The 16537-nt window shown below is 44.9% G+C and overlaps 1 protein-coding gene across 1 annotated transcript in view; it reads left to right on the forward strand.

Annotated features, from left to right (window-relative positions):
• The first annotated feature begins 10425 nt into the window (after positions 1–10425).
• BUB1B (BUB1 mitotic checkpoint serine/threonine kinase B) overlaps positions 10426–16537 on the forward strand; it is a 61319-nt gene continuing 55207 nt past the window's right edge. Inside the window, exons 1-2 of the mRNA XM_081048693.1 lie at positions 10426–10609; positions 13433–13579. Coding sequence (XP_080904819.1) covers positions 10578–10609; positions 13433–13579 — 179 coding nt within the window. The 5' untranslated portion in view covers positions 10426–10577. The remainder of the gene's footprint in view (positions 10610–13432; positions 13580–16537) is intronic.

Consider the following 16537-nt stretch of genomic DNA (forward strand, 5'->3'; position numbering starts at 1 on the left):
GACAAGAATTGATCTTATTTGTCACCCCATTGCCCAGTAGTACCTGTCATGTAATAGCAAATGCTCAAAAAGGATTTGCTGGCAAGTGACTGACTGAATAAAGGAATGGGAGTTGGGCTGTGCTCTCTTTTACCCCCAATATGCTGTGTGACCCTGGACAAACTTCTCTGAACCTCGTTTCCGTGACTGTTAATGGAGAGAGTTGCACTAAAAGATCTGTAAGACCTCTTCTAATTCTGACATTTGGTGATTTTTTGATTTCTACCTCAGACGAAAGAAATCCCACCTCTGGAGTTATTTCTTTGGATTGGGACATTAGCTATGCAAATATCCGCTGTTAAAATACACATACACCACATGGGGAGGTTATCATAATAAAAAAAATCCATCAGCATCCTAAGGAAAATTCTCTGATGTTTATAATTAGCTAGTCTCAAAGAGAAGTATCTTGAGGGAGAAGGGCGTAGCAAAGTTTCGGTATGGGTGGGAAAGAAAGTCTGAAGTAAGGTGTACTGTCCAGGTTCTCTGGGACTAGTTGAGATTTTGCAGGAAATAGAGAGGGGACAAGGATCTTGGATAACTTGGATAGGGGACATAAGGACAGTAGGGAAATTGTGGGGGCACAGAAAGTCGCCAAAGAAAATGCCATCAGTGTTCCATGTCTGCCTAGAAGAATAGCTGCTAGATGACGATCCAGGCTGTGGCTCGTGGAGGGTTGTGGGGCAGGGGTGGGACAAAGTCCAATACTTTGTTCCAGGAGGACTGGCCAGAGGACCAGATGGGAAGCCCCTCTGGGTAGCAGGTTGTCAGGATGTGACCTGTAGCCATCGGCGTTCCAGTGTGATACCCCACGGGACAGTCCCCAGGGTCCCTGCATGGCTGAAACTGAACACAAGAGGGAAGAGCCTGTATCCCTCCTGCCTTCCAGGCCCCCCCCCCCCCGACACACAAACACATACTATGCATGTGCTGGGAAAGAGTCAGACCCGAGGCAAGTGACATTCTTCCCAAGGTGCCTGCTTTTGTCTTTTTGTATAAACTGTCACATTTTCTCCCCCTCACAGATATTTTTGCCATGAGTACAATGGTATTATTAATACTTTATTATTAGTCACTCGCCCTGGGTAATTTTTTTTTTAACCCCAGATACATTGGCTTAATCACAATCCTTGGTCTATAGACCTCTTTCTTCCTTGATGCAGGCATAGCCTGCCATTGTGTTTATTTATGTTTAATTATTTCAAAAGAATATAAGAAACACACGTGAACACCCAGCGCCAGAACTGAAATACGGACCGTATCCACTTCGACCTATGTGCTCCTTCTTCATTCTATCCCTCTCCCCACCATCCCACGACCCTCTTCCCCCACAGATTTTTTTTTTTTTAAACTTGATCTCCAAGGCTAATGAAGTCTCACACGTACTACCAGAGTTTTTCCACCTGGACCACAACCCAGGGCTTCCGAGTTCTAACTCGCTAACGTGCTCATGCTCAGAAGAGCCCAAGCCTCAGTCAGTGACACCTGTTCACTGCACGGTGGCTGGAGTCGCCAACTTGTAGTGAGGGCAGATTGCTCACAAATATGCTTCGAATTGTTTAAAAACTTTATCTAGTCCAGGGTTTCTCAACCTTGGCACTACTGATATTTTGGGCTGGGTGATTCTTTATTGTGAGGGGCTGTCCTGTCTGTTGTAGGATGTTTCGCAGTATACCTGGCCTCTACCCTACACTAGATGCCAGTAATACCTCTGCCCACCCCCACCCCCCAGTTGTGACAGTCAAAAATATCCCCTGAGGGAAGGACAAAATCACTCCTGGACAAAACCCACCAACCGAAGCAAATATTTGGCAATATGCAGTTCAAAACATTCTGCAGACAAAATACCCCCAAATACAATGCCCCTCCCTAAAATAGACATGCACAGTGCAGAGTTGTGATGTGGGGCCTTGCTCTGTAGAGTGTGGTCCTAAACCAGAAGTTTGAACAACACCTGGGAGCTAGTTAGAAATACAGAATCTCAGGCCCCCACCCCAGCCCTACTGAATCAGGATTTGCATTTCCACAAGATCTTTTTTTTTTTAATTTTTTTTAAATTAAATTTATTGGGGTGACAATTGTTAGTAAATTTACGTAGATTTCAGGTGTACAATTCTGTATTACATCGTCTATAAATCCCATTGTGTGTTCACCACCCAGAGTCAGTTCTCCTTCCATCACCATATATTTGATCCCCTTTACCCTCCAGATCTCTAGGTGAGTCACGTGCACAATGAAGTTCGAGAAGCCCTGCTGTAAAGACTACACTTCTGTGAGCAAAGTGGGCCCAGATGCAGTTTCTCAACGGGGGAGGTGCCAGCTATTTGGGGTGGGACAATTTGTGGCTGTGTGGGGTTGTCCCCACCGCTTTGCAGAGCACCCTTGCCCCGTCCCCATTAAATGCCCTCACTGCTCCCTGGTCCTCAAGACCAGAAACACCCTCACCCTCCAGACAGCCGTGAGGGAGCAGAACCACCTGGAGTACCCAGACCCTTGGTTGGAGTGTTTCTTGCAGTGTGGACAGTTAGCGTGAGGGCAAGGCTGCCTCAGTCTACAGATGGGTCCAGGACGCAAGGACCAATTCAGAAATTAAAACTTCACAGTGCTCTCCATCACGTCCTCCCGCCGGGAGAGGGACAGTGCCAAATGATGAGTACTGGCCAAGGAGGAGCCACATTAGCCAATGGGAACATGTCAGAGCTGGGGGCAGCAAGAAGGGGAGCAAGGGAGACTCAGGAGCCCTCTGGGAGAGACAGGAGCTGCCATCTGCAGCCCAACCAGTCAGACCAGCTCGGGCAGTTCCCCCTGGTCAGGGCTCAGTCAGGATAAAGCAAATAGATGAAAACAGCTTGGCATCAGACAGCCTGTCTGAGATGAGGAAGGGAATGCATCCAGCGGGGTGAGGTGTCCATTCTGTGCCCTGCCCTGCCCCTTTCTCACCTGGGGCGGGGGGAGGGGTCTTCAGGCCCTACCCAGAGCAGGAGGAATATGTGGCTGGGAAACGTGAGAGCCCAGTGGGAAGAGATCCAGCTTCCAGGCTACAGCTGGATGCCCACCCTACACTGGAAGCAGAAGAGGTTGGGTTTGCCTTCCAGTCTTGCTATTTGCCAGGCCCAGTGAGTCAGGGGCATCTCCAAGCTCTCACCCAGTTACCTAGACATCCAGTGCATTCTCTTGCCTTCCTGAATTAGACATTTTGTTCCTCCTGCCTGGAAAGCCCTTCCTCTCCTTCTAGTAACTCCTAATCATTTTTCAAGACCCCTCTTAGAAGCACTTTCTGACCTCCCTTCAATCAGCCCCAGGCTCAGGTGGGGGAGGGGCTGTACCATCTTTTGAGCTCCCCAAACTCTAGGTACACACTGTGTTATATAGCTCATAAGCTGCCACGTTATAGATTGTTTTTCTTGAGCACAGGACTTGTGCTTTTTCCCCCCCATATTTATACCCCTAGCATCTGGCACAGTACCTGACACAAAATATTCAATAAATGTTGAGTGAATGAAGGACATCTGAGAGTGCTTGGTCTAATTAACAAGGTCGTGTGCTAGCTATTCTCTATTGTCAAATTCCATCAGTCAGTCAGTTAGTTAACCAGTATTTAATGGGCACCTAGCTTGGCCAGGTCCTGGAAATTTAATAATGATGAGCCAGAAATACCACGCCCTGCCTCGTGGCTTCACACTCTGGTGAGGGCCACAGGATGAAACCTGGAACACAGAGCCTTTGACGTCTGGGAGGAGCCAGTAGGTCCAATTTCTTTGCAGTTGAGGAAACTGCTGCCCATGTATGGGAGAAATGAGCCGCTCTTACACCTGTCTGTGTGGCAGTGCCACAGGTAATCTGGGTCAAGGGTCTGTCTGTTCCACTCACACCCATCTCCTAGTTGGCAGAAGCCGGCCTCCCAATACCACAGCTCCCCTGGTGAAAACACAAGGATCACAGGTGGCAAACATCTTTGCCTCTTCTCTCAGAATGCCCACAGCCTTCCCTAACTCCTTACATGCAGCCACAATGGAAAATCAGAAATATGATCAGATTGGATCCACTTCTGTCTTTGGCTTATTAGGAGATGATGTTTTCTAACTCTGCCTATCTCTGAATTTCTTCTCCCTGCTTCCGTGTTGGAGCCTGTATTGGGAGAAAGTCATAGAAGCTTCCCAGAGACAACTTATCCTGAAAACCTCTATAAAGAAGAAGGGAAGGCTGTGTGGTTCTGTCCTGGCTCAAGAGACTGGAGTTCTCATTGCTGGCCTGTTCAAGCCCAGGAGGGAGCCTGGGATTCCAAAATATGAAGAGTTCCCCTACCATTGCTCTATAAGGGTCCCAAATTCAGGTTTCCCCCTTGCCCTCAGTCTCAGAATTGTTTTAAGAAAGGAAGAATGTTGGCCAATCCTGTGGCAGACCCACACCTCCAGACAAGCCTTTAGGGTACAGGGTAGAGGTGGGAACAGAGGCCAAATAGCTTGTCACTTCACTTAATTCTTCTCTGAATCATCTCACATCTAGCCATGGTCAGCTTCTTACTGTGCAATCCAAACATCTCCAAGCTTGGCTCCCACATTCAGCCAGACTAAGTCGTTTCCAATTGTCTCACCCTATCGCAGCCTGGGGGCCTCTGACCTCTGGCCTTTCCTTGGAAAAGCAATGCAGAGCCCAGATCTGCAGGAATGCCTCCCACAGCTGGCCCCTCAGAATGTCAAGAAGCAAACTTTCCACAGTCTGCACCAGGCCCCAGGAGGCAGTGTCTGAGAGAGGGAGCAAGGAAGCCTGCTTTGGCAGAGAAGCAGTGGGAGTCCAGACATACCCACCCCCCAGGACACTCCATCCTCCTGTCAGCTTTCCCCATATTGGTTGGCTCTGCCAAGAGCCATCTCAACTGCTATTCAGTTATCATGGGATCACCACCTCCCTGAACAAGGAGAGATAGACCAATACGTAACTCATTTCCTCAGGTTTCACCACTGTGGGGCCTCAGGAACAGAGTCATAAAAACTCCACTGGCTTTTCCATAGGACCTCCAGGCCCAGGACCACAGCTAGCACACACAGTGCTTTGCAGGAATTAGAAAAAGGAGGCCGCTCTGGACAGACAAACTTTTAAAGGTGTCTCCTCTGAGAGAACAAAGCAGGAGAAAGTATCCCCGCTCACGTCTCTGGCCAGGCGCTCTTGTCACAGCGTCATTTGTATACCTACTCACACAGCCCTGAGTCAGCCCCCCCCCCAGTCCAAGTCTCCCCCACATCATCCGGGTGTTTTCCAGAGTGCTTGAGCTCACCAACCAGTCCATTCCCCACAGTTCCCACCCGGTATCCACCCTGCTCTTCCTTTCCTGCTCTCTCTGACGCCACTGGAGAAAATCTCACCTCTGCTGGAGCTGGCTAAGAGGGTGCTGATATCCAGGCCCAGGCATGGCCCCCGCAGTGCTCTTGGGATGGCCAGTTGTTGAGATGCTGGAGCTAGGCTGTGCCATTGGCACCTGGGCATGAAGGCAGTGGTGCTGGAGGCCAGCCTTCCACAGAACCGACTCCTGTAGCCTCTGCCAAAGGCCCTCTCTCCACCAGGCCAAGAGTCCTTGGGGCCAGACCAAGGAGGGTCATTGGCCAAGGTGAATGCCAGGTGGCCTCCCCATTCCTGTTCCCCTCACTCCCATGGACAAACTCTCATGCTTTCACCATTCCTCTTCCTCAGAGGCAAAAACAATTGCCAGGGGACCCACCCATCAGTTTTGGGGAAATATACAACATGTTGGAATGAGAGGAGGCTCCCACTACGTATGATGCTGGGAGATCCTGTATTCTCTCCTCCCATGAAATGGGGCATCCTGAAGCTAAAGTTTATGAAACATTAGAAATTGTTGAATCCCTTAATTTAGAGTGGAGGTTTGTGGCACCCAGAATACTGGGCTTGGAGAAAGAAGCTGGCACCTTTCAGATCCTCCTCTGCTCTTCTGCAATGGGAGCTCTCATAGCCACTTTACCTCTTTGAGTTTGGGTCACCTCATGTATAAATTGAGCACAGTAGTGAATATTTGGGAACTCTCTAGATTCTCCAAGACCTTCCCGGAGCACAAAACTCGGGTCAAGTTAATGCCAGGGCAAAACAGCCTAATTTTGTACTTCCTATTAGTTACATAGCTTACTTAGCTCCACCTCTTACCTTGTTTCTTTCTATCTTTCTTTTTATCCCCCCTAAATAACGCAAGGTAATACTTTTTAAAAATTTTTTTATTGAGGAATATTGGGAAACAGTGTGTTTCTCCAGGGCCCATCAGCTCCAAGTCGTTGTCCTTCAGTCTAGTTGTGGAGGGCGCAGCTCAGCTCCAAGTCCAGTTACCGTTTTCAATATTTGTTGTGGGGGGGCGCAACCCACCATCTCATGTGGGAATTGAGCTGACAACCCTGTTGTTAAGAGCTCATGCTCTAACTAACTGAGCCATCCGGTCGCCCCTTACCTTGTTTCCTAACAGCCCCGCCATATGATTGCTTCTGTTCTCAGCTTATTGTCCATTCTGGCCTTTTGGTTCTTTTCTCCTTGTTTAGCATGTATATTCTCTGCATATATTGGTGTGGAAATTCTGGGTCAGGCAGTTTCCAATATTTTGAGAAGACCCAGGAAAAGTAAGATAGTTCTGCAGAAAAGCAGAATCATAGTCTAGAAAGGAGTTTCCATGAAATTAAAGAGAGAAACACAGCTCTTTGGACAGTACCCTAATACCCTGTCAGCAACAGCTACTGTGAGATGCAACTTGCCAGCCCTAGGCTAATGTATCTTTTCACCCTTCACCTCCCTTCCTCCTGACAACACAAGATGGTTTGGATTATTATGCCTCTTTCTCATTGGTTCTTCTACCTCAAGACACCTCATCACTGGTAAACACAAGATGAAGATGCTGCTCTGATTGGCTGATGTGTTGCTGGGGTGAAGGCCAGCATGGTGATGCTGCTTTCCCAGATGTGTCCTCTTCAGGCCCTGAACACACACACACCCCATTTGGTCTCTTTTGACCTTCCTCCCCCACTGGACAGTCCCTCCTTTCTCCTATGGTTGCACAGTAAACAAGTAGTCCGTCCAAGGGTTCCCTGGAGACCCAGAGGTTTTCATCTTTGCAGTTTTTAGCCTGCTAAAGCTGGAGTTTGCATAATCTATGAAGGCGAAGTTGGGGGAAACCAGCCTTTGACAATCAAGAACACATGCATCTCCACAAGTCCAACTGAGAGATCATAGATTTTCCTCTAACAGCCACTGGTGCAGATAGGTGGATGGCTTTGCATGTAAAGTAAATGGGTGAAAATGAGGGGCTTGCTAACTCCCCAACTACTACCAGTTGCCACTGTGCCTAAAATTCCACCATTAAGATTTATTCTTTTATGCATTTTCTTCTTCTGGGGCTTACTGTTAGACTACAAAGAGCCTAACATCTGTTCTGAAAGATGTGTGAGAAGGTTTCTTTATGATCAAATAAGTTTAGAGATGCTAACATATTTCAGCACCCCCAGGGGTAGGCAGAACAATGATGTCCATGTCCTAATCCATGGAACCTGTGAATATGTCACCTTATGTAACAAAGGGATTTGGCAGATCTGATGAAGCTTCAGGACCTTGAGATAGAAAGGTTTACTAGATCATCTGGATGGGCCCAATCTAATGACATGAGCCCTTAGAGGCAGGGCGATTTTTCTGACTGTGGTCAAAGAGATGTGGGTACAGAGATATGCTATGTTTCTGCCTTTGAAGATGGAGGAAGGAGCCACAAGCCAAGAAACCAGTGAATGCCTCTAAAAACTGGAAAAAAAAGGAAATGAATTCTCCCAAAGGGCCTCCAGAAACACAGACCTGCCAATACCTTGTGTAGCCTAATGAGACCAAGTCAAACTTCTGACCTACTAAACTGTAAGATAACACATTAGTGTTGATTTAAGCTACTAAGTTTGTGGTAGTTTGTTATAGCAGCAATATAATATACACACCCCCTCCCTTAGAGATTCATGGTGCACTTTGGCACCATGAATCACCAAGAAAGTTTAGGGAAACTTTCCGTAAAGATGCCCACTTATCCTAACATTTCAGAAACTTATTTGAACACCAAACACTTATTCCCCTATAACATCTATTAGCATCTTAGAAAATGATGTGGAAAATACTGCATTAACTGTTACTCACATCTTAGTGTGATTTCGTTTGTATGTTTTCAATGTGATAGTTAGGTGACAGAGAATAGGACACAGGACAGACAAGTTTTGATGGGCCAGCATGGAGGTCTAAAGGCTTGGGTGGGAGAACTTAAAGGAGAAAGGGGGGAATAGAGAGGAGGTGGGCACATGCTGTAGAGAAACTTCAGTAGCTACATAATTTGTGTTGCTGTCCCCAATAGTTTGTGTGAAATCCTCCTTGCCCTTCAGGTTTATTGTCTTCTCTAGGAAATTTTCCTGGACCTTCTCCTCTTCCCCAGGCCTAGGGTGGAAGCTCTTCCTATGTGCCCCCATGGCCCCCTGTGTTTATTTATCTCTGGCTGTGGCAGCAATGTACTGAAATTGCCTCTTTACCTGTCTCTCCACCAGCCTGAAATTCCGACAGGACAAGAACTGTGTCTATTCGTTGTTCACATTTTCTGTGTCCCACCCATGCTTGGAACATTCAAGTACTCAGGTTGAGCCTTTGTCTCATCCTCTTTGGACCATAAATGTGTAAGCGCTTAATTCTGACTTTCCTCACAGTTGGTGGGTGCTGTTGAAGCTTGTATTACATCTGGGCCCTGTGCTGGCCACTCAGCCGTAGTCCAGCCTAACAAGAACTCACATTCCAAGTAAGACTACAGAGCACCTCTGTCATACATTTTGTTTTACCTGTTTCCCTTTTTCTCTAGAGAAACAAGCAAAGGGTTTAGCCTGAATGTGTTCTATGTTGTACCACAGTTTATGGGGCATCTGACTAGGCCACAAGAAAGACTGAGATCAAAGGAGTAAAAGCTACACTTCTGAGTTTATAGGAAGCAATTGAAATTGAGGAGTTACAGATGTGTACAGGACACCCTGGGGAAAGGAAAAGCGGGGCTAGGTTGGTACTGGTGTAAGGTAAGAGCTAAAATGAGCCAGAGGGAGTATTCCATATACCACATCTCCCATAATCCAGGGAGGTTTCCTGAATGTAGAGGATGTGGAAGTTAAGAATAACCAAAATTTCCTCTACGGAACCACCCCTCCCCGTTTCTCAGTCCCAAGGTGAAACACATGATTTGGGCCGGAACAATTAGAGCCCCAAATCCACTAGCCCCAGTGACTGTGTGTGGAGCTAATCAGAGTGACTCCTAAGTCTGAATTTGAAGCTGGAAGGATAAAGTCCTGAAGCTGTTCCATGATGGAGAATGACAATATACCACTATGAAAAAGAGCAGAGGTATGAAATGGGAAGGCCCAGTTCTGATGATACCACATGAGTCCTGGGTTAAGCATCATCTGAAGTCTGTTATATATAAACCAGTAAATTCTCTTTTCTGAGTAAGCCAGTTTGAGATGGATTTCCACTCTATTGCTATCAAAAGAGTCCCAACGATGCAGAGGAAATAAGAGCTTACAGAGTAAGAACAAAGAAAAAGCTGGGGACCAAGAGCCAAGCAGTAGTGAACACCTCTGCTACCATCCCCATAGTTACAGAGGATGTACCTGGGTTTCTTAAAAAGACTCTGTCTGCTCCTTTGGCCATAACTGAATCCACCCCCGTTTCTTCCTCAGGAAATTAGAACTGGGACTAAGAGTTCAGTACAGTGGAGTTGGTTTCCTGAAGGAGAAAAGAGGCAAAACTTTGAAAGCTGTGGCATAGTTGTGTTTTTTGCCCGTGGACTGTGCAACAGAGACAGAAAGGCAATATCATCACATTATAAATTGAAGATTATGTGGCTTACTTAAAGTTGCATCTTTGGTACGATGTTTAGAGAACTAGAATCCAGCTTTTCTGAATTCAAGAGTTGGGCAGGAAACAGCTGGGTCAGAGGCCCAAGAACTCGGGACACATATGAGACTTGGGGCAGACAGCAGGGGGTGATCACAGCCCTGCCAGCCACCCCAGAAAAGTCAGGCTCCCGACACTTAAAACATCAAAGAAATTCTGGTGCTTAAAGTACGTCCTGCTTGGCTCAGAGACAGGCCTTTGAGCCAGGAACGCAGAAAGCACCAGCACAGAATTTATACCACCTAAATCTGCGGCACCTGGGCAGCAGTAGATGCTGGAAACTACAACTCCCACTATGCACCGCAATCGAATGGGCTAAGCCCGGGATAAACTACAAGTCCCATAATGCCTTGGGCACGAGGCGCGAGTACGGAGGAGCGGAGGGGCGTGGCTACGTCGCCCGCGCGGGACCGTTAAATTTGAATCTTGGCGACTGGCCTTGGGTTGGCCGGTTGGTGAGTCAGGTGCATCCTTTAGTCCCGAAACACCGTCTGGTCGCTTCAATACCTCTAAGGGCAGGTTGCATAAGGAAACTCAAACGGTCTGCGGCCCGGAGGAAAAGCCCGCGGCAGGACGAGAGCCGGGAATGCAGGATGGCGGCGATGAAGGAGGAGGGTGCTCTGAGGTAGGCACGGGAGACAGGCTGGGAGCTGGGCCTGCGAGACCCGAGGGTGCCTACCAGGTGGCAGAGGCCCCACTCAGCACAGTTAAGGAGAGGAGCGGCGCGATCAGTAGAAGAGCAGTCCAGGCCGCCACCTCCTTCCTGATCGCATCCGACGGCAAAGGGTGGAAGCGAGGACTGGGGCAAGCGCCGACCTCCGTGGGCTGTGGGCACGTGGAACTCCCGCGGCGACACAAAGGAGGCTGCGGGACCCCCGTGGTACCGAGAGCTTGGAATTGGTAGTGGGGGTCTGGATCTCTCTTCTCCGCTCAGCCATTGGCTAGCTCTTTGACGTGGAAAATGCTGACAAATCAAGGCTGCATTGCCGGGTTTGGGGAGAATTCAAAGTATTTGTAAAGTCACTGCCTCCGAATATGTGCTCAACGAGTGGTGGGTACTATCGTTATGCCCGTGGCAGAGTTGGAAATCTAAAAAGCCCTTCTCCGCGTGCTCGCTCCTTTTACTTATATAAATATGTGTCAGCCGTTCTAGGTTGGAATTCTGTATGTGTTTTCGTTGTAGGGCACGCGATGCGTAGATAAATGTCAAGTCGTGAGCTCTTTCATTAACACAACAAATATTTATTGACAACCTATTAAGCACTAGGTGCAGCAAACAAAAGACACAAAAATCTCTACCCTCCTGAAGCTTAGATTCTGGGTGGGGTGGGATGAGGGCAACAAACAATAAACAAGATAAATAAACTAAAAGTTTGCTGGTGGTCAGTACTTTTAAAAAAAGAAATGGTGGGGTGGAGGGGGTTGGTGCAATTTTAGATAGTTTTGAACAGGAGGCCTCACTGAGAAGGTGTCATTTATATCAAGACTTGAAGGAAACTCCAGAGCTAGTCATGCATATACCTGGGGGGAAGCACGAAGGCTGGAGGGTTAGGGTTGAGGGAGGAGCTGCTCCTGGCAAGTACTTGCTGGAGCCCAAGGACCGGGAGGGAAAAAGGAAATGAAGGAGGAAAAGGGAGGATGCAGGTATTGTAAGGACTTGGCTTTTACTCTGCTGAAGGTTGAAAGTCATTGGAAGGTTTCGAGTACAGGAAAGACGTGATCTGACATGGAATCACTTTGGCTGGAGTGTTGGAAAGACTAAAGGCAGAAAAGGGTGGAAGCAAGGAAACCAGATAAGAGGTGATTGAAATCATTGAGGCAAGAGAAGCGGGGCCTTGAACCAAACTGGAAATAGTGTTGATGGTGAGAAGAGGTTGATGTCTGGATATATTTTGAAGGTAGAGCCATCAGGATTTGCTGAGTGATTGGGGATGTGTGAGAGTGGTGTCAGGTTGGCACTAAGACTTTTGACTTGAGCAACTAGGAAAATGAAATTGCCATTTATTTTGAGATGAGGGAAGATGGAGGAGCATGTCTGGGAGGAGGCAGGAGGAGGAGAAAACAAGGGAGTAGTCCCAACTCAGTTTAGGACATTTAACTGAGATCATTTAATTGCTGGTTTAAGAGCAAGCGAAGAAATTTAGATGAACTCAACAAACATTTATTCAGTGCTTACTAGTGTCAGATCCCATATTAGACCACGGAGATACAGAAATAAATAACATGGCCATTACAGGATTCACACAATATCAAAAAGATGTGAGGAGTTACAACCTAAATTATTAATCACTTATACTTTATTTTCTGCAGGAGAGTTTTCGCTCTCATCTAGACTGAGGTTACACATAACTTTTCTCTGTTTTGAAGATTAGTGCCTTATCTGTCTCGTTTTAAACGCAGAGATAACGTCTCATCTAGAAATCGGCTTCTATCTGACTATTGCAGAGCTCTGAAGTTCAGAGCACATACCCAATACGATGATTGCCTCCAAAAACTTGTGGGGATTCCTGACCCCTCTCCCTTTTCTTCCCTTCCCCTTCCCCCCCTTTTCCCCCCTCCCTTTCCCCCTGGGCTTGATAGAATTTGGTGGGTTGGAGGGTGTCATGCTGGTTCTCTGCTCCCTCCCCACATAAGAACGCAGGATATGGTGAGGCCAAAAAGGAACACCTACGGAGCCATAGGTAGGAGAGTCATATCACTAGTCTCGCCGGCGGCATCCGCCTCTCTGCAATCCGCTCTTGCTAGCTCAGCCACCATCTTCTTGCTAGCCCCCATTTTTTCTGCTAGCGTAGCCACGACAGTCATATCAGTGGCCAATGGCTCACTGGTTACAGCTGACGGCCAACTAGCCACAGCTGATGGCCATCCAGTCACAGTTGATGGCCATTGACTACCTGAGCCAGCAACTTTCCACGTGAGGCCGAGAGCCTGGAAACTGCACTCCTGGCACTCCTGTCCCCACAGAGGGGCGATTGTGACCAGTAAACTATTTTCTGCATCTGCTCTGGGCTATCTATATATGTAAATTTCAGTTTTAAGTCATCAGTTGAAACATGGGATGGTAGTCTGACCAACACCTTGGTAATTGCAGATTAAAGTATGTGATGCATTCAGTGGTAGGCATAGAACTGCTTTTTGTCTACTTTGCCAAATGTATAATATTTTTCCCCTTCTTTTCTCCCTGCCTTAAACTTTATTCTTACAGTACTGTCCACAATACCCTTGCTACATCCTGACTTCCATTAGGCAAATACGATAGCCATAAACTTGGAAACCAGGTCACAGAAAGGCTGAGAAGTTTAGGAGTATAATAACACTACTACTGTGTCTGTACATGATCTTCAACCCAGACATCACGAATAATCACTTATCCGAAAACATTTACAACAATCCAGTGACATAATAACTCAATGTTGGTATGAGACTTACTTTTGTTTCCCCTTCACAGTGAAGCCATGTCCCTGGAGGGAGATGAATGGGAGCTGAGTAAAGAAAATGTACAACCCTTAAGGCAGGGGCGGAGCATATCCACTCTTCAGGGAGTATTGGCACAGCAAGAATCTGTTCGTAACACTACCCTGCAGCAGCAGAAACGGTATGTAGAACAGTTGGGGTTCAACCTGTCATCATTCTTCATCCCTGACTGGTAGACAATGTATGTGGATCTATGCACAGTGGCATAAAGAGTACTCCTCAAAAATTGGTAGTATGAGAATCTGTTCTCTGCCTGCTTTCTCATCACATGACAGCTATCTAACGATCTCCCTCCTCAAGGACCATTAAGAACAAGAGCTATAGGATTTCATTTCATTATGGAGCAGCCAAAATCTATATTAGAAATATATCTTATACAGGGGGCAATGAGAAGCAAAGTAAAGGAAGTATCATATTACAATATTTCCCCAAAGTATTATATCATTCTGAATCTTTAAATAGAATGAATTCTTTGATAGTAATCAATTAGAGAAATTTCGTCCTCGGATTCTTAGTAATAAGAGAGAGTGAATCTGCTCTCTTTTATGTGTGCTCAATTATTAACTTTCTAGAAAGTATTTTTGAAAATGAGAAAAAAGAAATAGTGATCTCCAAAGAAAATGGAAATCTCAGAGAAACAATTTATACTAGAAAGTTTTTCAGTATGATGGTTTAACAAACTCTGGATAAACAAAAGCTGAAAAATACTACAACTTATTCAAATGGACCGATGGAACTTGCTCTGCTTTGACTAATGCATATTTTGATAAATATGCTTTTTTAAAAAAAGTAAAGTATCAGTTTCCATCCTTAATCTCTGACAAAAAATTCTGTCATCATAAACAAATGATCATAATTTAGGTTATAATGTAATGAACATCCTTGTTCATCTCATTGGATCTTTAAAAGCATTGGGTTTTATGGGTCGTTCCAGAGATTATGGTGTCCGATTCTTACCTCTTCTTCCAAGCTTCTGTGACATTGTACTAGTTTTTCTACTTTTCTAACTGCTCTTTCATTTTTCTTGTTGGCTGTGTTTTACATCTCTGTTCTTTGCCCTCTTTCGTCCATATTCAAGTTTTTCAGGATTGTTTCACTACTGTATACATCTCTTATCTGCCTTCTAAATGTCTTTTTATCTACCTGTAACATGTAATTAAATAAATGTTTCACTGATGTATTAAATACTGAATCTCTTCTCTTATAAGTGACCTTCCTTTTTCTACTCCATTTTGGTCAATAGTACCAAAACTCATCTGAATGATCTTACTGCCCTCTCACCCTAATTTTATTTAGTTGGTTACTAAGGACTGGTGATTTTTTTTAAAAGTATAATTTACATCCAGTGAAATGCTCTGGTTTTTATGTAAACCATTTAATCAGTTTTGACATGCATATCAAGACACCGAACATTTTCATTACCTCAGAAAGTTCTCTCATGCTCCTTCCCAATCAAAGCAACTGGTGATCAGATTTCTGTCACCATAGGTTATTTTTGCTTATTCCAGTATTTCATATAAATGGAATCATACAGTTCTTTCACTCAGCATGGCTTTTTTTTTTTTATAGGCTCTTTCATGTTGCATGTGTCAGTAGATTGTTCCTTTTTATTACCGAGTAGTATTCCATTTATTTATCCATTTATCAATTGATGAACATTTAGATTCTTTCCAGTTTTGTGTGCTTTATGAATAAAGCTGCTATGAACATACTTATGCAAGGCTTTGTGTGGACATAGATTTTCACTTCTATGTAATTGCTGGGTCATAGAATAAATGTATGCTTAACTTTTTAAGGAACTGCCAGTTTTCCATAGAGATTGTGACATTTTATACTCCTACCACCAATGTATGAGAGTCTATTTGCTCCATACCCACTCCAGTATTGGGTGTTATCAGTCTTTTTCATTTTAGCCATTCTGGGGGGGGTGTAATAGTATTTCATTATGGTTTTACTTCTCATTTCCCTGGTGATTAATGATGGTGAGCACTTATTTGCATGCTTATTGGCCTTTTATATACTGTATTTGTTAACATATTTTGTCTAGTTTTAAAATTAGATTGTAGGAGTTCTTTATATAGTCTGTATACAAGTCCTTTATCAAATATATGTGTTGCAGATATTTTCTCCCAGTCCATGGCTGTCTATTTTCTTAGTGGTATTTTTTGATAAGCAAGAAGTTTTTAATTTTGATGAAGTTTAATTCATTAGTGTTTTTCTTTTATGGTTAGTGCTTTTTGTGTCTTCTCTAGGAGATCGTTGCTCCTCCAAAGTTGCAAAGGTATTCTGTGTTTTCTTCTAATAGTTATTGTTTGTTTTTATGTTTAGGTCCTTGCTTTCATCTTAAATTTATCCTTGTGTTTGGTTTAAGGTTGGAGTAAAAGTTCTCCCTTCCCCCTCCTCCCACCCGCCCCAATATTAATATCTAGTTGTTCTGCCTCCGTTTTTTGTTGGATTTTGTTTTTCCTTTTCTCATTGAATTGCTTTGGGGCCCTTGTCAAAAATCATTTGATTGTGTGTGGATTATTTCTGGACTCTCTATTCTGTTCCATTGTTCTAATTGTCTGTTCTTTCACCAATTATACATTTTATTGATTAGCTTTATATGGTATGTCTTGAAATCAGGTAGAGTGTGTTCTCCAAGTTTTCTTGTTTTTTTTTTTTTGTTTTTTTTTTCAGAATCATTTTGGCTATTTTTGGTCCTTTGCCTTTCCATGTAAATATTTTTTTTTTTAAATGTGTTTTTCCAGAACCCATCAGCTCCAAGCCAAGTAGTTGTTTCAATCTAGTTGTGGAGGGCGCAGCTCACAGTGGCCCATGTGGGGATCGAACCGGCAACTTTGTTGTTAAGAGCCCCATGCTCTAACCAACTGAGCTAACTGGCCACCTCTCCAAACAAATGTTTTAAATTCTTGTTAATTTCTAGAAAAGAGCCTGCTGGGATTTTGGTTGGATTGCATTGAATCTATAGATTTATTTGGAGGATTGCTGATTTTTATCATTGGTGCCTTGGATTTAATTTTTTCACCATTACTGCAGATAATCCCCTCATTATTTCATACTGAAATCACCATATTAT

Source organism: Rhinolophus hipposideros, assembly GCF_964194185.1.
Source record: "Rhinolophus hipposideros genome assembly, chromosome: 5".
Taxonomy (NCBI): Eukaryota; Metazoa; Chordata; class Mammalia; order Chiroptera; family Rhinolophidae; genus Rhinolophus; species Rhinolophus hipposideros.